This window comes from Mugil cephalus, chromosome 1, assembly GCF_022458985.1.
Source record: "Mugil cephalus isolate CIBA_MC_2020 chromosome 1, CIBA_Mcephalus_1.1, whole genome shotgun sequence".
In the NCBI taxonomy this organism is placed as follows: Eukaryota; Metazoa; Chordata; class Actinopteri; order Mugiliformes; family Mugilidae; genus Mugil; species Mugil cephalus.
The window spans coordinates 14,692,067-14,714,253 of record NC_061770.1 but is presented as its reverse complement, the minus strand read 5'-3'; the positions used below and the strand labels follow the sequence as shown (position 1 = coordinate 14,714,253).

The window sequence follows — 22,187 nt, the reverse complement described above, 5'->3', positions numbered from 1 at the left end:
TTTCTATTAGGCTATTTGAGCGTGTCTGCATGCTAGCGCTCGCGGCGGCCTCGTGAATTGAGGAATCGAAAGTGCTGCATGTTCCAGGGTGTGACATCCTTTCTGTGAGTGGTCGCATATAGTAAAGTCAGCAGGTGTGAGTCCTCCAGTGTGTCGCGACCCCCTCCCTCCTCCCATTCTCTGCCTCTAAATATTTCCCTCTGCCTCGGAGCGGCGGCCACGTCAGTGATTGGCAGCCTAAGGGTGGGTCTACATGTTAAAAACACAGTTGGGGGAACAACAGAGGCCTTACCCAAGACCTGAGGCTGTGTGGTATTTTTAGTGCTTTTAGTGTGTGGGTGTGCGTCCATGTGTCTGTGTGTGTGTGTCTGTTAAAGAGAGGGAGAGCAAGGACGCTACAGGAAGTCTGAAGAAAATAACAGGTTTAAACTGAAAAGACTGCGATTCCCTTTTCTCTGTCTCCAAATCCCAATGCCTCCCTCGATCAGTGCCTCTTTGTGGATGTTCAGACTTTCTCTTCAGGATGTAATCCGCCTTGAACAGGGGATCTGACCTCTAGATCATGCCACCGAGAGGTCCCTCGTGCACAATTATTTCACTCTGTATCTCTCAGGCGCAGGCACACGCATGCACACGCACGCATGCACGCACGCACACGCGCTCAGAGAGCCTCCCCAGGTGCACGTTTCTCCTGAGGGAAAGGCTTTTGTGCGCTGCCATCTCCGTAAGCTCAAAAAACACCCTTTTAATCCTGCCAGGATCTCGCTCCCTTTTTCTCTTTCTTGATCTTTCGCTTACTTTCACGCACACATGTACACCCACACAACTGGCTGCGCAGATAGAGCTTGCCAAAGGTATTTAACTAATCAAACCATTTTCCCAGTTTTTTTTTTTTTTTTTTCCCTCACCACCACTAGGTTCCACCACATCATTCAGAATAGCATTTTCTAATATCTTTGATCCAAGACAGAAACCCCAAATGCCTCAGTGATCTTGTGGCTATGGCATCTGAAGAAGTGATGGAGAAAAGTGACAAAGCGTAAAACATCAAGAAGAAAAAGGAAGGAGAGAGGGAGACAGAAGTGAAAAATAGCGATAGCTTGAGGTGCTGATTTATGGCCGCGAGCTGGCTCGCACAGAGAGCAAGGAAAGGAGGACAGAGGAGTTTACAGACACAAGCTGAATCACACCTGGCATGTTGAGACAGAGAGGGGGAGATGAGGTAGTTCAGTAAAAGTATTTCAGTCAATAGCTTACTGTATTTACATTTATCTTTTACAATAACAAAAATTAAAACTAATCCCATTTAAATGCATACGCCCAAACAATCAGGATTTGTCACTCCATTAATGGTTAACGTTACAAAGATCATGATGTGATTCATGGTTACGGCACATTTTTAACAGGACGTTTAAGAAGTAAAAACTCCACAAACACAACTTAATAATAATCTTGTGCCAAAAGAATCTTAATAATATGTAGGAGAACAAAATCCAAATCCATTTGGGTGCCAGCTGGGTGATTTGGATGAGAGATAACTTCAAAGTTAAAGAGATGGTTAAAGGACAAGCCCTTGAGTTCTGCCATTCTCTCCACTCAATAGGACAGATATGGGTAGATGAGTGAAGGAAGAGGTGGGACCTATATAATAAATTAGCTGCTAAGCTCCTCAGATCTGCTCCGTTTGGCTGTGCTGCCCGTGTTGCCCACACAGCACTTTGTAGCTTTATTCCGATTAAAGGAGCAGCACACACATGCAAATGTTCGTTGCATGGATAAGCACCGATGAGTAGGGATTTCCTCGGGATCACACAACTACAAAACCCAACGCGAGGCCAGGCCCCGCACATTTGCCGGTTTGCATGGGCATGCGTGTGTGTGGCCGCGTATCTGCGTGTGTAATGAGTGTGTAGTGGGTGGGAAGAGGCAGCTTACTCAGACAAACCGCCTTATGAGCAGCACATCAGGTGTCTCGCTGCCTTCGCCTTCATACGAGATCAAGGAGACCGCACGCACCAGAAAAAATAAAAGGTAGCGCACGAATAAACTTGCCTCGCCTCGCAACATTGCCAGTCGTTCATCCCCCCTCCAACTTCCCTGTCTTCCCCTCCTCCTCCCCCCTCCTCCACCTCCACCTCCTCCTCCTCTTCTGTCTGCTGGAGCTGAAGAAGCGTCTCTGGGTCGTGTCTGTCTACAGCTTCATGTGCTGACAATGACAAATCAACCCTGTCGCTGCTTTTCTACTTAAAAGTAATATTGTGCGTGGCATTTAAAAAACAATATGTTACTGCCACATTAATCATCATGTCGCAGTCGAGCCACGGTAGACAAATTGCCCTTGAGCTTGATCTACTATTGAATGGCTTTCGCAATTCATATTGTAATTTGTGGCAAAATGTCACATTCCTGCCATATGCCTGCCCTTGTGTAGTCTCTTTTCTACGACACAGTTTTACATAGATGGTTTTATTATTTTGTTTTTCTACAGGATTGTTAAAAGACTGACATAAACCACGATGCCGCTGAATAAAGTCACAACATATTTAGCTAAAACCCAGAGGCTGCTCCTTCCATTACTCTAAGACAAGGTTGTGGTTTCAAAACTTCAAAGATCCTAATCCTCGCAAGACGAAGTTCGGAACATCATTTACATGTTGTTCGGGACGCACTGAAATGGACACTACAGGCGGCGCGCTCGGATGTCAATGCCGAGGTGTTGCTGAGTTTTTGACTCCTCTCCACTCATGTTCAATGCGGTGGAACAACCTTTGACTTCCCAGACTAGCGACGCTGACAGCTGGCTGAAAGATGGCCTCGGTCAGACACCTCTACTCACCTCAAAGCCACGGTTCACTGATTACCAAAGACACATGGCCCTCGCGTGAGGACATAACCGTACACGCAAACGTTACCCAAATTCACATTCATTTTGGGGCTTGGCTCACTGGTTCCTAGAAGGCAGCCTGGACAAACACAGGCTGGCAAAATACTGGACTTTTATGAGGCATTTTTCATGGCCTGGGTTTATAAGATAGTCACAGTGAGCAGTAACTAACATCAAAGATAAAATAAAACGGAACAGCAAATAAAATGTGAAATGCATAGAACCAGTGAGTGACCCAAACAAATTCTATTTTCATACATAAACCATAGGTATGATTGATGAACCATTGACTCCTGGTTATTTAAAGAATTCCAAATTAATTAATAAACAGTTACCTTTATGTTGGGGCCAAAAATGTCTTCAGGCAAATTTTAATAACACACACCATCATCTTGTAGAAATTAATGTGTGGGGTAATAGATGTTTATGCTGGAGAGTCAACCTGGCACACAGTGCAGAAAAAGTGGTCTTAAAGTGGTCTTAAGATATTATCATCAACCTGAAGGTAACAGCCGTGACACACGGTGGCAACAATGGCTGACCGAGACGTGACTTCATGATGCCTGAGTCTTGGCCAAAAAAATTCACTTGTACACAGCTACAAAAACTACAACCAACGGGCAACCAGGACAAATATTGTGAAATTCTTGAATTCATTCAAGATGACCAGGCCACTGTGAATTTGAATGTTCAGATTCTTTACAGATTCTTAACTTTAAAAGGCAGCACTACATGCATAAAGCACAGGCCTTCAGCCACATCCATTCTGAGTGGTGTGCAGTGTCACACAGTTTGGGATGAAAAAAATCCAAATTATATAAGCCATTACGTTTTACGGTTGAAGTATTCCGATTTTCAAGGTAATATTCAATTTAGTTTAAGGTTGATATTAACATTAGGGTTAGGATTTGGCCAGTAGAAGTTATGGTGACTGAAAATCTTCAAGAAATTGGTACAATTCGGTGTAACTGCAGAGTGACATAATGGAAATATGACTGTGTGCGTGAGTATTATACAAACTCTGCCTGCTTTGCTTTCATGCTTGCTGACGTTCGGGTTCACTATATGTTGCCAGGTCTGTGTGGGTAATGATTAATTAAACTTGAAGGTAGAAAACAAACAATTAGAATCATTTAAGCATTTGAGAACTCACAAGAGTATTACAACTCTACAGTTAATTCAGATTCATAATGACAAAAGGGATTGAGAATTTACTGCCCACTTTCAGTTTCCCGCTGAGTTAAGAGTCTTTGTATAGACAAGAGTGGGACACTTGCTGGCATATACAATGCAGCCATACAAACACTGTATTCTTTGCAAACACAGCATGGGTAAATGAAAGCCATCTTCTTGACTTGTTTTAACCTGAAAAAGGCCCCACTCCTTCCTGCATGCACACACGTGCGTGTGCGCGCGCACACGCACATACACAAACATATTTCTGTCCCCACTTGGAAAGCCTCTCAGCTCCTTTTCGCTTTATTCAGTACAAATAACTTCACGGTGGGATAAAAGCATAATGTTTCCAGAAAATCCCCCCACTCTGCTTCACTCTTTTGGCCCCAATGTTCTCCTTCACTTTTTTCCTCCAATCCCCTTCTCTTGTGCTCTCTGTCCAAAAGGACATTCTTATTTCATTAGAGGAGGGAGGGGGGGTCCAGGAGGCCAGAGGGTAAACAAAACCTCTGTAATCAACAGCAGGGCATACACAACCTCGCTGAGCCAATCAGAGTCAAGTGTCCTTAAAGAGAGAACCATGGCTAACCAATACAAAGACACACCTGCAAATCAAACTCAGTACTCAGGTTTGTGTGGATTTCAAATCACAGCCTAGCGCCGGGACTCAAGGTTATCCATAAGAAACCCCGATCGAATCGTGCATACATACATACATGCGCACACACATACGCCCCTGGCTATTTGTCTATCAGTGCTGTCATCTCTGTTTGCTCATATTAGGGAGGGCTCACTCAGGGACAGGATATGGGGATTAGGTCTGGCCTTATTGCGTTGTAGCTACATACCGCTGAATAGCTCCCATCTGTTCTCCCATAGACGATGGCTAATACACGTTAGCTGTGCTCGCGTTGCGCGCTGCCAGAATAACAGCAGCGGATAGATGAGTAGCACTGATATCGCTAGCCACAACACCACTCCGCACTAAAGGCTAATGTGCCGGGCTTATTCTATTAGACTGGGATAAGAAGCACTAATACACGCACACGTACACACACCATTGCGATATCTGATTGGAGATACCGAACCAGTAGGCCGTTCACGGGTCCAACCCCAGGTTTACCTAGAGGAGTACGTGTTGGAGCGCGGTGTAGCGGGACTCTGACAAAGGTGGAAAGAACCGGAGTGACGGAAAAAAGATGGAGCGATGGAAAGAGAGGGAGAAAGGGGGCAGTGTGGTCTGTTTCATTACGGTGAATCCTGACACTGCTGCATTCTCAGCACACATGGACTGGATTATAGGCTATGTGGGCTGCTCCGGCACTGTATAGCTCAGCAACATGCTCTTGGACACACACACACACTTGCAAATGCACACACAAACGCCCTAGCTGAACACACAAAAGTTTTGCACTGCAGGGAGACAAACCATTTGCGCACATTCAAGCTATAGGATGCTTTAATCCCAAAAGCAGTGCTGGGGCAAAGTGCACAACTACTAAGGCGTTGAGGTTTCGAGACAAAATCTGTTTGTGATGGTCCACCTGTGGATTACTGGGGGAAAAGAATGAGATGCACTGGAAAATATGAGTATACCATACTGCCTGGTTTTCTCTCTCGTTCCCACATAGGTACCCTTTCCTCTTTCCTCTCTTGCATTCTCTATTCCTCTCATCTCCTCTCACATGCAAGTGCATATCTTTCTCTATATAGGATTTGCATTCGTTTTTGTCTGACTTTGCCCTGCGCACACATACAAACACATGTACTAGCAGGAAGCAAACCATAACCCTGCACAGATCTCATCGTGCACGCCTACGTTCAAAGGCATCCTGAGCCTATGGGGGGGCTTCGATATAAAACCCCCGACACAGGAATTATGCTTTATGACTCGGCATTCTTCATTTTATGCTTTTTCAGCTCGCAGCCCTTAAGAAAAGAAAAGCTTCACGACTGTTCTGCGTTGTATTGTAATTAACTACCCCCCACACTGGCACACAACGGGGTGGGGTTGAATGGTAAAACTTTACAGTGACTGAAAAAGTGTGGTGAGGAGAGACAGACCCATCCATCTCTGGTTTTTCTCACTGTGTCGTTTTTATCACCTATGGGCCCTGGTATGCTTGCTTTAGGCCGCCGTGTGTGCGTATAGGTCTAATACCACACCATTACCCATACAGCCACACTGTGTACGCACCGCATGCAGTATATGAGCACTTCACAGAAAGCAGTCATAAACCCCTGAATCAACGGACACTCTCGAGTCGACTGAAATTCACAAGCAATGGAAAAGGAGTTGGGTTCTATTACACTCGCCTCTGTGAGAGTCGGGCAATGCTGCGGTTACTGTGGTGCCATCAGTGTTCCCGGCTAATGGTGGCTCAAACCGACTGAAGAAGTCTTTGTGCAGAAGGTCATTAGCGTATCTGGAACAGACATACAGTACTACCCCCTGGCAAGGTCTATGTTAACTCTAAAATTAGTGGAAGGTGTAACTGTAGCTGTGCAATACAAACTTACTGCGAACACATGAATGCAGGTTTCCATGGCGGTGGTCATCATGCCCATATTCCCTCTTCATCATCCTGTAAGGAAACAACGGAGACATGCCATCGTCATACACGCGTCAGTTTACATGTTATGGATACTTCATGTCAAAGGGGACGTATGTGATAAAGAGCAGTTTCCTTCAAAAACAAACAATTTTCACTGTACATACTCCAACCCGGTGGTTAAGTCTTCACAAGTGGAGTCTCATTGCCTAATCGTATGGTCCTCCTAAACCCCCTGTGACTTTTAATCAAAACAGCCCCGTTCATGCTCTCATTCAGAAAAGCTGTGCATGATATCATGAAATGCTTTCCTCGGTGCAATTGTTAGAAACCAATAACCAAACGCATACGAGGTCTCCTTGGGGCTGAAACTGTGCAGGCAAGAGCCCTGCTAACAAGAAGGCTAATTCACTTAGACACTAACATTATGACGGTAAGCGTGAACTGGCAATGCACTATAGCCAAACCCTTGCTTGCATAATGCTAAAATGAGCTCCGGCAAAGCGGAGGCTATGCAAATGTGACACCGGAGCAAAAAAAAAAAAAAAAACACCAGCGCCTTGGCTGCAATTCACCATGGCTCTGGTTGAACTGAGTAGTTGTGACAAGCTTGGTAAACTCAGTAGGCTACACCTAAGCAGCTAACCTATAGATATAATGGCGTTTCACTGGAGCACGCTAGATGCTAAATGCTAACATGCAGTGAATGGCTGTGACAGGCCCTGTAAACAGAGCCAGACGCACAACTGCTCATTCTGCCAGGTTAAACACATAGAGGCAGACACACATACACAGAGAGGCGTGCACACAAACAGACAAACAGGCCAAATACCATGTGCTACTTTTCATAAACCTGAGGCAGGCAGCATGTTAAGGCTTAAAAAAAAAAAAAAAAAAAAAAACGAACAACAACCCAAAAGAAAAGGTTGTATAATTCTGTCTTTGATAAACACTTTATGGCTGTTTTCGATTTCCTTCCGAGGCCGCTGCCAAGTATCTGGCAGTGGTGCTGGCATGCTGAAATGAGAACAACATGAACACAACGTGCCCGTCAAACTACACACACTCCGTGCTGAGCTACAGACCTGGGGTGCACCTCGAGAGGATAAATCCACTTTCTGTGCATGTCTCTCATGATTAGATTTCACCTGTGCTCTGACCGAGTGCATCGCAAATGACACGGAGGACAGGGAGTGCAGTTAGAGGATTGGGACGGACTCAAAGACTGTGGCAATGGCTTTCGAATGACATGCGGTTTGGCTCCTCGGAAAGTGTGTCCTTGCATTTGTGTAACCAGCCCCACCAGCGCACGCATGTATGCTTACAGGCCTTAGATGTGCCAGTTGCGAGTGTGCGCACTGCGTGTTTGTTTGAGCGAATGCAAAAAAATGCGCATGTGTGGTCACTGTTATGTTATTCATGGCACTAGCTGTATCTTGGAAAGGCATTGTGGTGTCTCGAATGTGCGCGGAGACCTTCTTCATCATCATCATTATCATCATCAATCATCCCTCGAGTGGCGTTCCGGGACGCAGCGACGCACTGAACCACTGGCCTGGCCTCGCTCGTATGTTACATTTCAAATAGGAAAGATGGAGAGAAGGGAGTGAAGGAAAGAATGATGGTTGGGACGGTGGTTGGGAAGTAAACGCGCCAGGAGGAAATGCGATGTAAAAAAAAAAAAAAAAAAAAGGGGGTAAAAGAGGCAGAGGAGAGGTACGTTAAAAACAAAATGAGTGGAGCGAACAACTGAAGAGGAGGAGAGACGGAACAAAGTGGTCAGGATAAACAAGGACGGTGATTAATCACGTTTAGATGAAAGAAGAAGAAGAGCCAGGGCAGGGAGGGTAGGGGTAGGAGTTAAAAGACATGTGAAGTCCAGCGGTTAGAGATAAAACAGTCTCACCTCAGGGGCTTCACTGATATTCAGACTGTGTGACCCGACATCCCTAATCAGCACTGCACACACATGCGCACACACACACCTACGGAGGACCTGCCCCGACCTCTGCTCAACTTCCCCATGAGGTCAAACATCCAACTTGAGAGAAAAAAAAAAAAAAAGCCAAGCGGTGACACATCTGATCTCTCTCAGTAGGGTCTGTTCATTGCTTCTGTGTGAGGAAATTCACTCTTTTAGCATTAGACTGGTTGAAGCATGTGGACAATTCTGTCTGGGTATGGACATTGTGTTCCCAAAAAATGTACCATAAGTGTGATTTACCACTTTAATATGGTCTTTTCTCATGTTTTTTTTTTTTTAAATTAAAACTCTGCAGTGTTTTGGTAACTGTAGCGAGACTGCATTTGCAGCACACGCAAGGCTGTTATCCTTTCACATACTGTAAACTCTGTAAAGAAAAAAAAAACACCATGAGCAGACGTGCAGTGATAACAAATAACATACAAACCAAGAAATGAACTCTGCAAAACATTTGCAGCTGGGTGATCCATACGCGGGACTGAACCCAGGCTTTTTAATGTGTAACTGGGTACTATTAGCATAAAAAAAGCCAACATTTCCATAATTTCCTTCAACTGCTGCCTAAGCTCGTCATATGGTGCGACATCGGGAAGTGAGGCCATTCGTGTTTTGCTTTTCGGAACGGCGGACACAAGTTCACAAGTTTGAGCTGCGTTTTTTTTTTTTTTTTTTTGCACAGTTTACACAGCACGGTGGTCTGTTCGATGTCGGACTTTGAAAAACCGAGCCGTTTGAGTGCGTGACTGGGAAAGCTCACATGTTCAAGCATCTCCAAGGAAACAGGAGAGACTACTGTTGTAACTCCAGAGGTGCATTTGTCACCGCTATCTCCGGTTTGACAGCCACCAGTGGGGCCACATATCTTGAATTCACAAGAAAAGTTTAGGGAATTCATTTGGTTAAATATATCGACCAGGTTGCATTTAAGATTTTTTTTAACTATATACACATATGTAACTATTGTCTAGTCTTGGATGACTTCAGACTAACATTTTTCTCCGAATGCTATACATAAAGGATGAGCCATCATAATTCCCTTTTATAAACAAAGGAATTTATCTTTCATCGTGAGTATAATTTGGCCAATCTTCCCAGATTTATGACTTATTTTTATTATTCTGGACACTCTCAGCAACATTTCCCAGCAACCCTAATAATACATTCTTTGCTTGTCTTTTTTTAACCCGACTTAAAAATATGAAATATCACATGGAGAGAGCTACTGTTTCAAATGTCAAACACTATAAACACTGCCGCAGTAAAACAGCACTGGGTAGTCATATTGAAGCAAAGATATTTATAAGTACGAAGTGACATGGAGTAATGTGCGATAATAAAAACTGAGCCCCTGCTGTTCACAGTTTAATATAAACCCTTTTGCTGGTTTCAAGTAATGCACAAGAACAATGCAGCTTAATAGCTTGGTATTATTATTTTAGCGAGTCAGATTTAAAATATAACATAATATACAATAATAACAACCACAAGGCGAAGCGTAAATGTGGTCCTCATGGATTACAGTGTGGTTTCAGTGGAAGCTATGCCCCATATCAGTTTACTCCCTCGAAATTTCCATACACTGAAGCGAATGCTAAATCTTCAAAATGTAGATTCATTCTATGGCTGAAAAGAACGCAAGCGCGCACACACTCTTCTTTAATGCATAAATCAAATGTGCCTGAGATTCCTGAGTGAAAAATGTGCATATGGACGTCAGTCAACCCCAGACTCATACATTTTTCCTTAAGGAATCAATAGAGATCTTCTACAGGCGTGAAAGAGAGAGAAAAACACTTATTAAAACCAGCTCTCTTGTCCTTGTACATATTGCTAAGATATGTTAGTGATGATGCATTGACATTATTGTCTGCTTTTAAGCACATGTGTGTGTTGAAGACTTATTATTAAGCACAGGGGAACCCCAGCGTAGGCATGGACTCCAATTCAGATAGCAGTTACAGGAATATTTATTAAGCCTAGAAACACGCAATAGAACATATTACCTAGAACAAATATGGATTTAGACTCAAGTGGAAATCCCCAGGTATTCGTGTTAAATCACCATAGACATACTCTCTCACACACATCTGCATAGTCTGGAATCCCCCCAATCGCTGCCTCTTGACAACAATAGAGCTGTGATGAGTTTAAATTACATTCAAAAAGCAAGAGGCTTTTATGAGGTAATGGAACGGCAGCGAAATCTTCTCTATCTTTCTTTGAAGATAACTTTCCCCCCATCAGCGGTTTCATCAGAGCACATAAAACTCAGGTGCGAGTCTCCGCGCTTTTACACGCGCGCGTGCACGCGTACATGCAAGGCAAGCGCCCGCTTACGCTTCGATGCTCGTAACAACACGGACACTTTGTGCTGACCACAACAACAACAGTTTGTTCTTCTTTAGCTTTCGAACACAGACACATTAAGTCTGTCCTCGGGCCAGTCTGGATATGATATGAGAGTAGGAAGCTTAAATGAGAGATGAATGATATACAAACTAATCTCACATACAAATCCCATCAATCCAAAACATTCATTTGGCAGGTCTCCCCTTCAGGCCTCTTATCTAAATGATATGAATAACTCTAACTTGGCAGGAAGTAACGGGGTTGAGGGAGAAGAGAGAGGGGAAATTTTATGCTGTCAAATCTGACCACAACTGACTCACATTGGAGATGACAAATATGAAATTACATCAACTTTAAAAAGCACAAAGACGAGAGCCCACAACACGTCAACTTGTGTAAACAAGCTCAAGGCTCAACATTTTTTTAATTTATTTATTTTTTTTGCTGGTTGAGTGTCAGTATGCGCACATTCATATTGACCTGGTCCATGGGGGCGCGGTGGTTAGCGTGGGGGGGCCCTCTGGGTAGACTTCGGTGATGCACGGTCGCCGGATGCAAGTGGTGCGAGTGGTGAGGATGGTGTTGCGGGTGGATGTAATCTTCCTCGTAGTTGTCCGCTATCATCTTCATTCTGCTCTGAGTCTGCAAAAAAAAAAAAAAAAAATAGAAAAGGAGACGAACAAGCAACCAGAAAATTTAAGATATATAATTATACCACGCACGCGCTGGGCCGTTTACTCCCCCAACACTGCTTATTTGTTTCTTGAAAATGTACCCCGAGTCTCAGAATGATTACGCTGAGGAATTTTTGGACGAGGGGAACGCATGTTGAAAGCCATCAAATATGATAAAAACTGCGCCGCTAACAACATCTGACAGGTCATAAATTGAGTGTGTCGGAGCGGCTGATGAAAATATCGTAAGTCTGTCAAATGTCTTATGCCATATAACAGATGATCATTTAATTGAATTAGACAGATCCTAGAAAGAACAGTTAGTTAGTGTTTCGTGTAGCCTAAGGCCACAGGCGTTCCGGGCCGCATGAGGCAACCTCATTATAGATGTCACTGATTAAAATTACACTAAAATATGCATTATTCTGCACGGCTGTGAGTGTGTGTCCTTCTTTTGTGTGTCTCCGCGCATTTGTGTGAGAGTGGAAGAGGCTGTCGTGCTGCCAACATCATTGCTTTGGAGAGAGATAACAGCCCAGGCTGAGTAACATTAACAGTCAGCCTGCCTCGCTGTGAGGCCAGCTGTCTGAGAGAGAGACAGAGACAGAGTGGGTGCAGATATATTGACGGGCTCGACTTTATTCCCTTAACTGTAGACACTCCCCCCGAGGGCAACTCTGATTGCAGAGCAGGAGATGGGATTCGGTAAGGGATGAAGATGATTCCAACGAAATGTGTGCGAAATGTTGCGGCTTTCCTTCGTTTAGATGAGAGAGTCATGTCAGCAAAAAAAAAAGCCTGAGTCAGCTGTGAAGATAGAAGGGAGACGGTGTTACAGTAGTTAGCGGCCTGGGGACATCACCGCCGAGATAAGAAGCTGAAGTCTAATGACTGAGGAAACGAGCCAGTCAGGATCACAGGAAAGGATGTGGCTGGTATTAAAGAGGTTAGCAATTAGTTTGGATTGGAGAAGAGCGGCTTAGGAAAGGTGGGAACTCTGACACTGCTGTGAGAGGCAAGGAGAAAGATGAAGAGTGAGGGACGGAGGGGAGGGGGCGGCTCAGACAGACACCAGGCCAGTGGTAAGCCGTTAAAGGCTGGGTTGGAGTGTACGCCCCTGCATGACCTCAGGTGTTGACATTAGCAGGTGTGACCGGGTTGAGCTGGCCTCAGTCCAACAGCTACGGAGCTGACACCTGTCACGAGGCTGGGAAAATGACAATATACGCCATACACCACGCAGCTGATAACGCCGCTGCGAAGGGCTACGCAACACGTACTGGCTCTTCCGCGCAGAAACCCCCACGATACCATTCAGCATCTGTCCCGTTTAATGTCGCTTCTCAAAAATTCAAAATTCAAAAATAATTCATGGCCACAGGCCAAAAAGAATAATGTGTTTAGTCACTGCCACAAATCTAACAAGAACCATGTTCCTGCTCATCTAATAACAACCATATTTGGTAGCACGAGAAGCCAAGAGTCTGAAGCTGTGTGTGTAAATGTGTGTGCACATATTTAATATTTAATGATCTGAGACGCAAACAAAAATGAACGAAGTGATGAATTGCTTCTGGAAGAGTCTGGCTGTGTGGTCAGGACAGCCCACATGTGGCCATCCAGTTTATGCAAGCAGACACGCACACGGAAATGCACACACGTCCACTTTCTTCGTAGAGACATATTACTGCATGCATGTGTGAAGAAGGTGTTCACACGTAAAACGCCTGTGAGGTGGAATGCATGTGTTTTAATTAGTGTTAATGAGTAGCTTCACAGAGTAAACAGCTTGGTAATGGCCTGCAGGCCTGCTTGCACATCAGGCAGCCTGGAACAGACACAGGTGGCACTACTGAGGGAAAGGGAAGGAAGGGAGAGGAGAGGATTTTTTTTTTTTTTTTTTTTTTTATAGACATCTCTAACCAAAACAGAGTTGGCCTGTACAATATATCTGTGCTGTGTGTGTGTGTTTCTGCATGTGTATCAGTGCGCAGCTGGTTTAAACACTGTTGACTGCTGTGCTCACAGCTGCATCCCAAACCTCAGTCCAAACCGTCTGTAAATCATAAGCCTGCCATGATTAGAGAAGGGCTGTATTAACACATATGGACACAGGAGGCTGACAAGAACGCCTTACGACAAATAGGCAGCTGGGGAAAGTCTGTCTAGCATTTCACGTACACTCTTTTCATCATGTCTCTGGGCGTGTTTGTGTGCGCAACACTGCAGTCCCTGCAAACCTGACTAATGCAGTGACCCAGCGCTAGACGGTCAGACAGTTTTACACGAGTCGCTCTCGGTGAGAGCGATGAGATGCTCGAGTGCGTCGAGAAACGGGCGGGAGGATAAAGCGAGAAAGGCACAGAAAATGACACACCTCTGAGGACTCTCAATTCGTCTTTCCTGAGCTTCAAAGCACCATCAATATGTGGCCATCCATCACTTGTATGGACTACTCAGAGAATTCCCACACGGGGACGCATTTGTTCCGACTCTCTCCTCAGGAAGTCTAAACACTACACTCCTCGTGTGTGTCTGTATGTTTGTATATGTGTGTTTGTCTGAGCTGAAGAGGGCACATGCCTCAAAGGGAGGAAAACCGAATGAAAGGAAAGTTTGTCTTAGGCTGCCCGCTTTAAACATACACACACACACATACATACAAGATCTTCCAAGGGAGGGATGTGGGGAGGTCAGACGGGGCAATGCTATCTGTAAATCTATCTGCTGTCTCAAGATCAGCTTTCTCCTAAGAGACTTCGAGTCCCATAATTCTTTGGCATTTCCTGGTCCAGTTTCCTTCCGCCATTGGCCTGTTGAGGACCAGAGGACGGCACCCTATGCTGATATGTGTGTCAATGGGTCAGAAGACAGAGAGCCGGTGTGTGTAACGTTGAGAAACATAACCTCCAGAGGGATCATTTTGTGGAATGGAAGGAGCCAAGGCAGTGCAAAGACTCTTTGTAGGACCTACTTACCTTACAACTTCCTTCAAGTTAAAAGATTAATTTTACAGCCCTTGTGCTGGGTGTCCACTGCACTGTTTGTAACACATTTGCAACTGTCATAGGATTTATACATCCAAAGACTTTTTAAGAAACCTGGTTTGGACCTGGATAAAGAAAGTTTGTGTATGTGCTGCCCTCTCTTCTCTCTTCTTTTCCTTCCCGACTTTTTCCTTCTCATCTTTTCGGCCCTACAACCAGAGGCCATACCGTTGCAATTAGAGCTCATCACATCATCAGGTGGACTGTAACTGCCAGTTACCCAACGGGAAAACATGACGCATCCAATGGCGATAAACAGATAATAGGCTTTCCTCGAAATTCCTTGAATGGAATTGCACCCCCTAGGGACTGTTTACAGTTTACGAGACACGAACAAACATGGGTTCGCACTTACATGCACAACCAGCCACTGCATCTGTTGACTTTTAAATGCACCACCTTTCCCAGAAGCTCTTGTGACTCAGGAGACTGTATATATGGACTCCCTGCTGTTAGCTCATTACTGTTAGCATTCACGTTAGATCAGTCACTGATGTGGTCTGACCAGACCTTAATGACCCACATACCTTCCTCAGCCTAAAGTCATATTGAGAGCGTCAGGGTAGCATGGGAAATACGTGTGTAAGTAGGTGTATGTGTGTGCCAGGATTTACGTCTGTTTAGCTGGATGTTGTCGGACAGATAAGTCCGCCGGTGACTCAACAATGAAACCAACCCACAGCGATGACTTGAGTGCATCTAATCATCTAATCACTCTGATTGCGACATGATTTTTTTTCTTTTCTTAAGAAAATGGCTTTGCGCACGTGTTTATGTGCCTGGATTTGGAAATCACAGCTCCTGCTCGACTGGTTTGGCTTAAGATGACTGATCGCAGTGAGTGTGGTTTGAGGCGGGGAAGTCTATTCTGTTAACTACCCGGAATTATTAACCTCTATCTGTTCCTGGTTTTCAAGTTCAAAAGTCTTCCCCATTAGGTTCCTTTTATGTAGGCAGAGCTTCATTGTTTGCAGCAGGTTTGAATTTGTGGCCCTGCTTTGATTCACAAAGCCAGAACCTGCCCTAAACTGTGACCAAAAGGCCAGGTTCAATGTGATTCATGTGCAGGCCAGTCAACCTCTCAGACGCCGAGTGCTATAAATTTAATTCATCGTTTATATAGGCCACGTATAAGTAACTTGGTGGTCGCAAGCGCTGGATGTACCTGCTGTTTGAGCTGGTGCATGAGCCTGTCCTTCTCTCTCTTCAGAGCCATTACTTCCTCTTGGGCTTTCTTGCGTTTGGAGGACGACAACTCCAGCAGGGCAATGTTCGCGTCCTTCTCACTGATGGCTGCCAGCAAAGCCTGTTGCCTGAAGTGGCGAGAGGAGGAAAGGATCGCATGGATTAATGGACAAAAATCTTTAAAGCAACTTGTGTTTATTACTGTGCCAGAGTGGAAAACACACAGGTGTACAGTGCAGAAACACAGATGCCTTGTATGTATAAAGATGCCACAGCATACTCATTCCAGAGCTCTTTAAACTCAGACAGATATTCCGCAGAAAAGAAGCAGACATCTTTGAAGTGGTCCGCTAAGTGCTGCATTAGTGGTACCTCATTGTGACTCACGGGCATGTAATAGCGTAATAGACCCTAATAGAGTGGGCTGAGGAGGATATGACATCTTTCCTCTGTCACCGCTGGTTACCGCAGTATGTGTGTGTCTGTGAGATGGGGGGGTGGCAGCATATGACTGTCTACAGGTGCGCCGGAAGCATACCAACAAACATCATCATACATGCACAAACAGATGTACAAAATGCACAGTCAGATGACTAACACTTGAGAAAAGTTCGTCTTGGGCGCAGGTCTGCAGTGACTATCCCCGTCATCAAGCAGGATGTCGTAAAACAGGATGTGACAAACGGACACTGCCCACTCTCGTAAACACATACAGAAACAGGAACATTCTCATGGATGGCCAGTCAATTTATTACTGTAGAAACATGACTCATTTAGATATGAAGACCATGTACACAGTAGAGCGCATTACATGTACGGCCTTTTGTCTCCATAATCGGCCCAGAAGAAAGACCATCGCAAGTAACTCAAATAGTCTACTCTGTGAAGACAATGAAGGCATTTTAAGTAGGATAGAAATAGCACGGCGCACATCCAGACGTTAATGGCATTTGAAATTGGGAGGGCTGCATGGCAAGGTAGGGTTTGTGTGTGCGAGGTGAGGGGTAGGAGGAAGAGGAGGGCGGGTGCATTCAAAACACACTTTAGTCACTATTAAAAATTGACCTTCATTGGGGTGTTTTACGCCATGATTTAAGTCCCTGCAGAAATAACTAAATTGCAAAAATAAACATGCTGAAGTCAGAATAAAGTCCTGCTGGCCCGGGACTCCACATTTAGTGTTTTTAGTACAATTATCTGCATGCCGCATCTGGATTCTGGATTCTCCCATTTAAGGCCATTAATAGGCCTCTGTGTGTTTGTGTGTGCTCGCATGTTGTGCGTGCATTTGTGTGCGAATGGGATGTGGGTTCTGACATGGATTGGAGCAGCTAATCACACCATTAATCACCGAGCGGGACTGATGTGACACTTTTCGTCTCCACACACCTCCACTGTTATTCCTTTTAATGCTCACTGTAATGGGAAAACACACACACACACGCTCACGCACACACACACGGGCCTACATTAAATGCGTATAACAGCAGTCTGCAGGCTTATGCTGCCACACCAGCTATTCACAATGTCAAAATAATGAAAAAGTTAAAATCCCATTTTAAAACGGTAAACTGTAAACACATTCCAGATCAAAGTGTGATAAAAGTGTTATTTATTCAGACCGCTATTGCGCATCCTAAAAATAAACTTAATGATGAATTCTGCACTGAGAGAATGTCACAGAAATCCCAGTACCAATACTTTATATTCGCATGTGTTAAATGCAGTAAAGAGGTGACGCAAGGAGTCATATATGGGCAAGGAATGCAGCACAATGTGTCAGCGTTCATAACAACAGTGAGTCAGACGACCATACTGAGCCTAACAGCTGCACGGCCATCTTTAAACTTCACTGTCAGATTTTGCAAGCTCGACAACAATGAACCGTGTCCACATATCTCTTTTAAGATTAATTAATAAAATTTTTTTTGAGAATACAATCTGAATGGGTGATGCATGAAGGACAGAGCCCGTTTGGTGCGGTGAAGGGTGAAAAGTTCAGGGTGCTAGGCAATTCCAAAGCTCTATCTTATCTGTTGAATGCATCTGAAAAAAAGTCAAACAGAGATCCATCTCTTTGACCACCGGGTAGTCACTTCGTCAATGACACTGTCAGTCACCACTGCTGAACCAACTAAGGACACAGTTTTGGCGTTTGATTAATTACAAAATAATAATATAAGGATGTGGTGCCATTTTCACAGCTAAAAAAACAAAACAAAAAAAACAAGCAGAAACTGCTGCATGTTCCTGATGACCGAAAGCTAATTTATGCTGCCGACAGGGAAGAAATTGCACTAACATCCATCTCACCTACATTCCCTAGCGCAGGCACAGGAGTCCCCGATATAAATGATAAACCCCGAGACTTTGCAGAACTAAAGTGGTTGCCATGCTCCAGTGGGAGCTAAATCGTTTCCAGTCTCTAAATTAGCACAGCACATCGAGGAGCTGTCTCCCTGTGGGTGCTCACTGAGTGGTGGTGCTGCAGGACTCTGCTGAGCGATGTCTTCCTAAAACAATAAAAAGGGGCATTATCATGATTAGCCCGCCCGTAAACTTTGTCTCCCACATCCTCAGCCAGTGATTGTGTGCGCATGGTGTTTGTGTGTGTATGTGTGTGCGTGCTGATTAGTATTACAAACAGTCTCTGAACCTGAATCACACTGGGGTATTTAATCACATCTAATTTGAGTGGCCATTTGGCCTTAGTTGTAGAACACACTTGCAATGTGCATTAATCTGGCTGAACAGGATTCATCTGTCAGACGCACGTGCGCGCACCACACGCACGCACACACACACACACCCAAAGACAAATGCATGTACTGTATCTGCTGGCGGATCTTGAGTGGGTGAGCCCTCTTTCTTTCCTCCCTTCTTGTCTCACTCCCTGTTTAACTTTAACTTGGCGTGTCCCGGACAAACAAAGGATTATCTTCATTTCCAGTCCAATTGAAAGGGCGACAATGAGATGTTTTTTTTTTTTGTTATTGGGTTTTTTTTGTGACAAACTAGCAATTACTCTCCATAAAAGTCATTTCCAAAGCAATGGGAAGTCATAAGGCAATCTAATAAAAGGAGAAATAAATCCCACTGCTGGATATCTAGTGTCAAATATCTCTTATATGAGATAACTGTATCTTAGCCGAGATACAAAACATACATAAACAGATCTCTCATAAACAGATCTCACATGGCTCAAATTTTGTTTCAGGATTACGGGAGACCATGCAGCACAGGGTGAACTGACATCTTATTTATAAGGGGTGAAATCCTCAGTTCGGCTGCAACATGTGATTCCAATTGAACCTTCATGGTCCCTGGGACATATTGAGACATTCGGATCTACAGAGGTGGGAGATGGATGGCTAAAGTACATGACCGTGTGATGAGAAGTGTGTGTGTAGGTGAGGGGGATGGGGGCAGCTAAGACGATGTGGAAAGAAAAAAATTTTTTTTAAAAAGGAATGCAACAAGTGGAATTAGAGAAGGGTGAGGAAATGAGAGGCGGAAGGAGACAGCTCAGGACGACGGGATGAAAAATGAGGAGAGAAGAGGCTGATGGAGATATCTTTGAGGTGGGGCTGCTGTTGGAGGGGTGTCACGGGGCACATGGAGGGCTGCCAGGTCAGGCATGTTTCTGGGTGACAAAGGGTTAAGATGGGGTCAAGGGTGAATATAAACCCATGTGGTTACATTTGCGCAGAGAGAAATCAAAGAAGCGATGCTGCGTAATGGGGGACAATTGATCGGAAGGCTAGAGGGCCGCGAATAACAGCAATTACCAAAAGAAAAGAGATGGCAAGAGATGAAGGTAGCAGAAGAGAGGAAAGTATGCGTCTGACAAGAATGACTGCCACCTGCGCCGCATGAGAGAGAAAACAGGGAAGAAAAAGGAGAGGAGGAAGGCAAGAAAGGAGCAAAGGTAAAAGATTTAAGAGTCCCAGCATACCCTAAATCAGCTCCGCGCACTCCATGTTGTTATTTCTAGGCGTCACGGTTGAGGGATATGTGTTTATAATTTGTGTTATGACTTACTTGAAATTATGAGTGTGGAGAGTCAGTGGGACAGAAACAGATGCGTCTGTGTGATGCCCGAGGGAGCCATCAATACTGTCTGCCCCAAAGTGCAGTGTGTGTGTGTGCAGCTTCATGCATGTGTGGATGCGTTCGCCCCATCCGCGCACACACTGGTGCTTTCATGTATATCTATGTGTGATGTATTTTGTTAGCAAGAACATGGGGAGCCCACTAATATCTGTTCCCAGGACATCCATTATGAGGACTTCTAGTTTGTGATCATGTCTCTCCGCCACTTAACTATCCAGCTCTGCAGAAACATTCCACTGGCATTTTATGGCTGTTCCTTGATTGTGAGTGTGCGAAGGTGCAGCTCAAGTCCGGGGGCCCCTGGGTAGGCAGTACTAGAGGCCTGTGGTGAGAGCAAGTAGAGGACATGAGAATGGGGCATGGTTGAGTGACACTATTATTTATGGCCTTGGAACAGAGTGTTATTTACAACGAGGAGGTAAGGAAAATGGCTATTTCCAACATAAAACACAAGCTCAGGGTTCATCTGGTGAGATTACTGCAAAGCCAGTTGACATGCTAAATCTAGCTTTCAACTTTAAATGTATTTTTATGAGGTCCAAGTTCTGGCTACCTTAGGTTGGATTAGCTTCATGATAACCTGTAGCAACCAACCTGCAGCAACACGCAAGATCTACCTATTACCTGCTTCCTTTTGTACGCTTGTCTGGATTAAAGCCGGCATTTATCCTAATATATAAGATAGGATTTATTCACACCCACCGCACACAAAAAAATTGCACATAAGTCTTGTTTGTTCCTCTCGATATTACATGCTAATCCTGAGCTTCAAGCAGGAATGCCAAACCCTACATGCTAACCTTGAGCTGTGCTTCCCAAGAAATATCCATGACGGCAGATGGCTCTCCCAGAACTGGACCAGGTTATGTGTGTTTTCACTTCACTAATAAAATATACAACCCACTTACTCTGCTCACCCCCCCCCCACCCCAACTCCCACACTAGTGCTCCGACTGGTGGGTGGCGGTGGTGGTGGTGGTGGTGGGAGTATAATTGAAAGAGTATGTATCAGTTTTACAGCAACAAGAGGGAAAATACGAGGGGACAAAAATCAACAAATCTGCCAAAACTAGCCAAATGTTTAGAGTGGGAGCAGGGACGAGGAGAGATGGCTGACTGCTCCCAGAGATGAGCAGGACCAGACGGCCACCACTGCATTCCAGGAGGGGAGAGGGGAAAGAGATACAGAGACCCAGACGGAGAGGGAAAGAGTGAGGGAGACCAGGTGGCTGTGTGTGTGTGTGAATGCATACAGAGGAGGCGTAGAGTGTATTCCAACTGTCTCTCAATGCTAAGATTTGCCAAGGAAAAAACAACATCAATAAGACACAAGAATGTAGCTTAATGTAATATGATTTAAAGGGAAATGTTGAACATTTTGGAAAATTGAGTATGGTTCCAAAAGGGAGGTATGAGAACATCAATACCAGTCTTATGTCTTTCTAAGCTTAGAAGAACTCTGGGAGCGCAGGTAGCAATTCAAGCAGCCCTAGCCCTAGCCCTAGCCCTAACCCTAGTCCTAACCCTAGTCATAACCATCTCAACTAAGTGTCTAACCCTTTACGCTAATCTTAACCATAATTTAATTGTAACCTTTACCCTAAAACTGAGTCTTAACCATCAAACAGCCCTGTAAAAAAAAGTCCGGTAAAAATGTCCTCACTTTACACAAGTGTTCTCACTTCGATAAAACTCAACCTGGTCCTCAAAAAGATAGCTGTACGAGAGCACACACACGTACACACAATGCACACCATAGCCAGAGATGTGCCGGGCAGACAAAGTAACAATCGGCTTCCCATCTTTATTCTAATCTAAGCTGAACACATCCTGACTCTCTGTGTGTGAGAAACACATGGACGTTAGAATAATCTCAACCTCCTCACTTTCTGAATTAAACACAATGACTACGATATTTGCAAAAAAAAAAAAAAAAAAATAAAAAAAATCCTATAAGCATGCACAGCATGCTGACAGTAGTGGCATTACGAGTCCTGTTTCTGTTCCAACTTCATTACATCACCATCTGGGGATCAGCTAGGGGTCAGGTGGATTCCTGTTGTTATAAAAACAGGGCTGATAAATACACAAGGCCTAGCGGGGTGTCAGTGATGATTATGATGTCACCGGCATCTTTTTCCCATTTGGATGACCTTGGGTGAATCCATGTGTGCCCGGGTTTGCCTGAGAGCGTGTGTGGGCGTCCTTTTTTTTTTTATTTTA

General features: G+C 44.5%; 1 protein-coding gene across 1 annotated transcript in view; it reads right to left on the bottom strand.

The window, feature by feature from the left end:
* LOC124996733 (ERC protein 2-like) overlaps positions 1-22,187 on the bottom strand; it is a 144,526-nt gene that overhangs the window by 26,397 nt on the left and 95,942 nt on the right. The window contains exons 16-18 of the mRNA XM_047570018.1: positions 15,832-15,979; positions 11,426-11,587; positions 6,581-6,645 (exon numbers count right to left, since the gene is read on the bottom strand). Coding sequence (XP_047425974.1) covers positions 6,619-6,645; positions 11,426-11,587; positions 15,832-15,979 — 337 coding nt within the window. The 3' untranslated portion in view covers positions 6,581-6,618. The remainder of the gene's footprint in view (positions 1-6,580; positions 6,646-11,425; positions 11,588-15,831; positions 15,980-22,187) is intronic.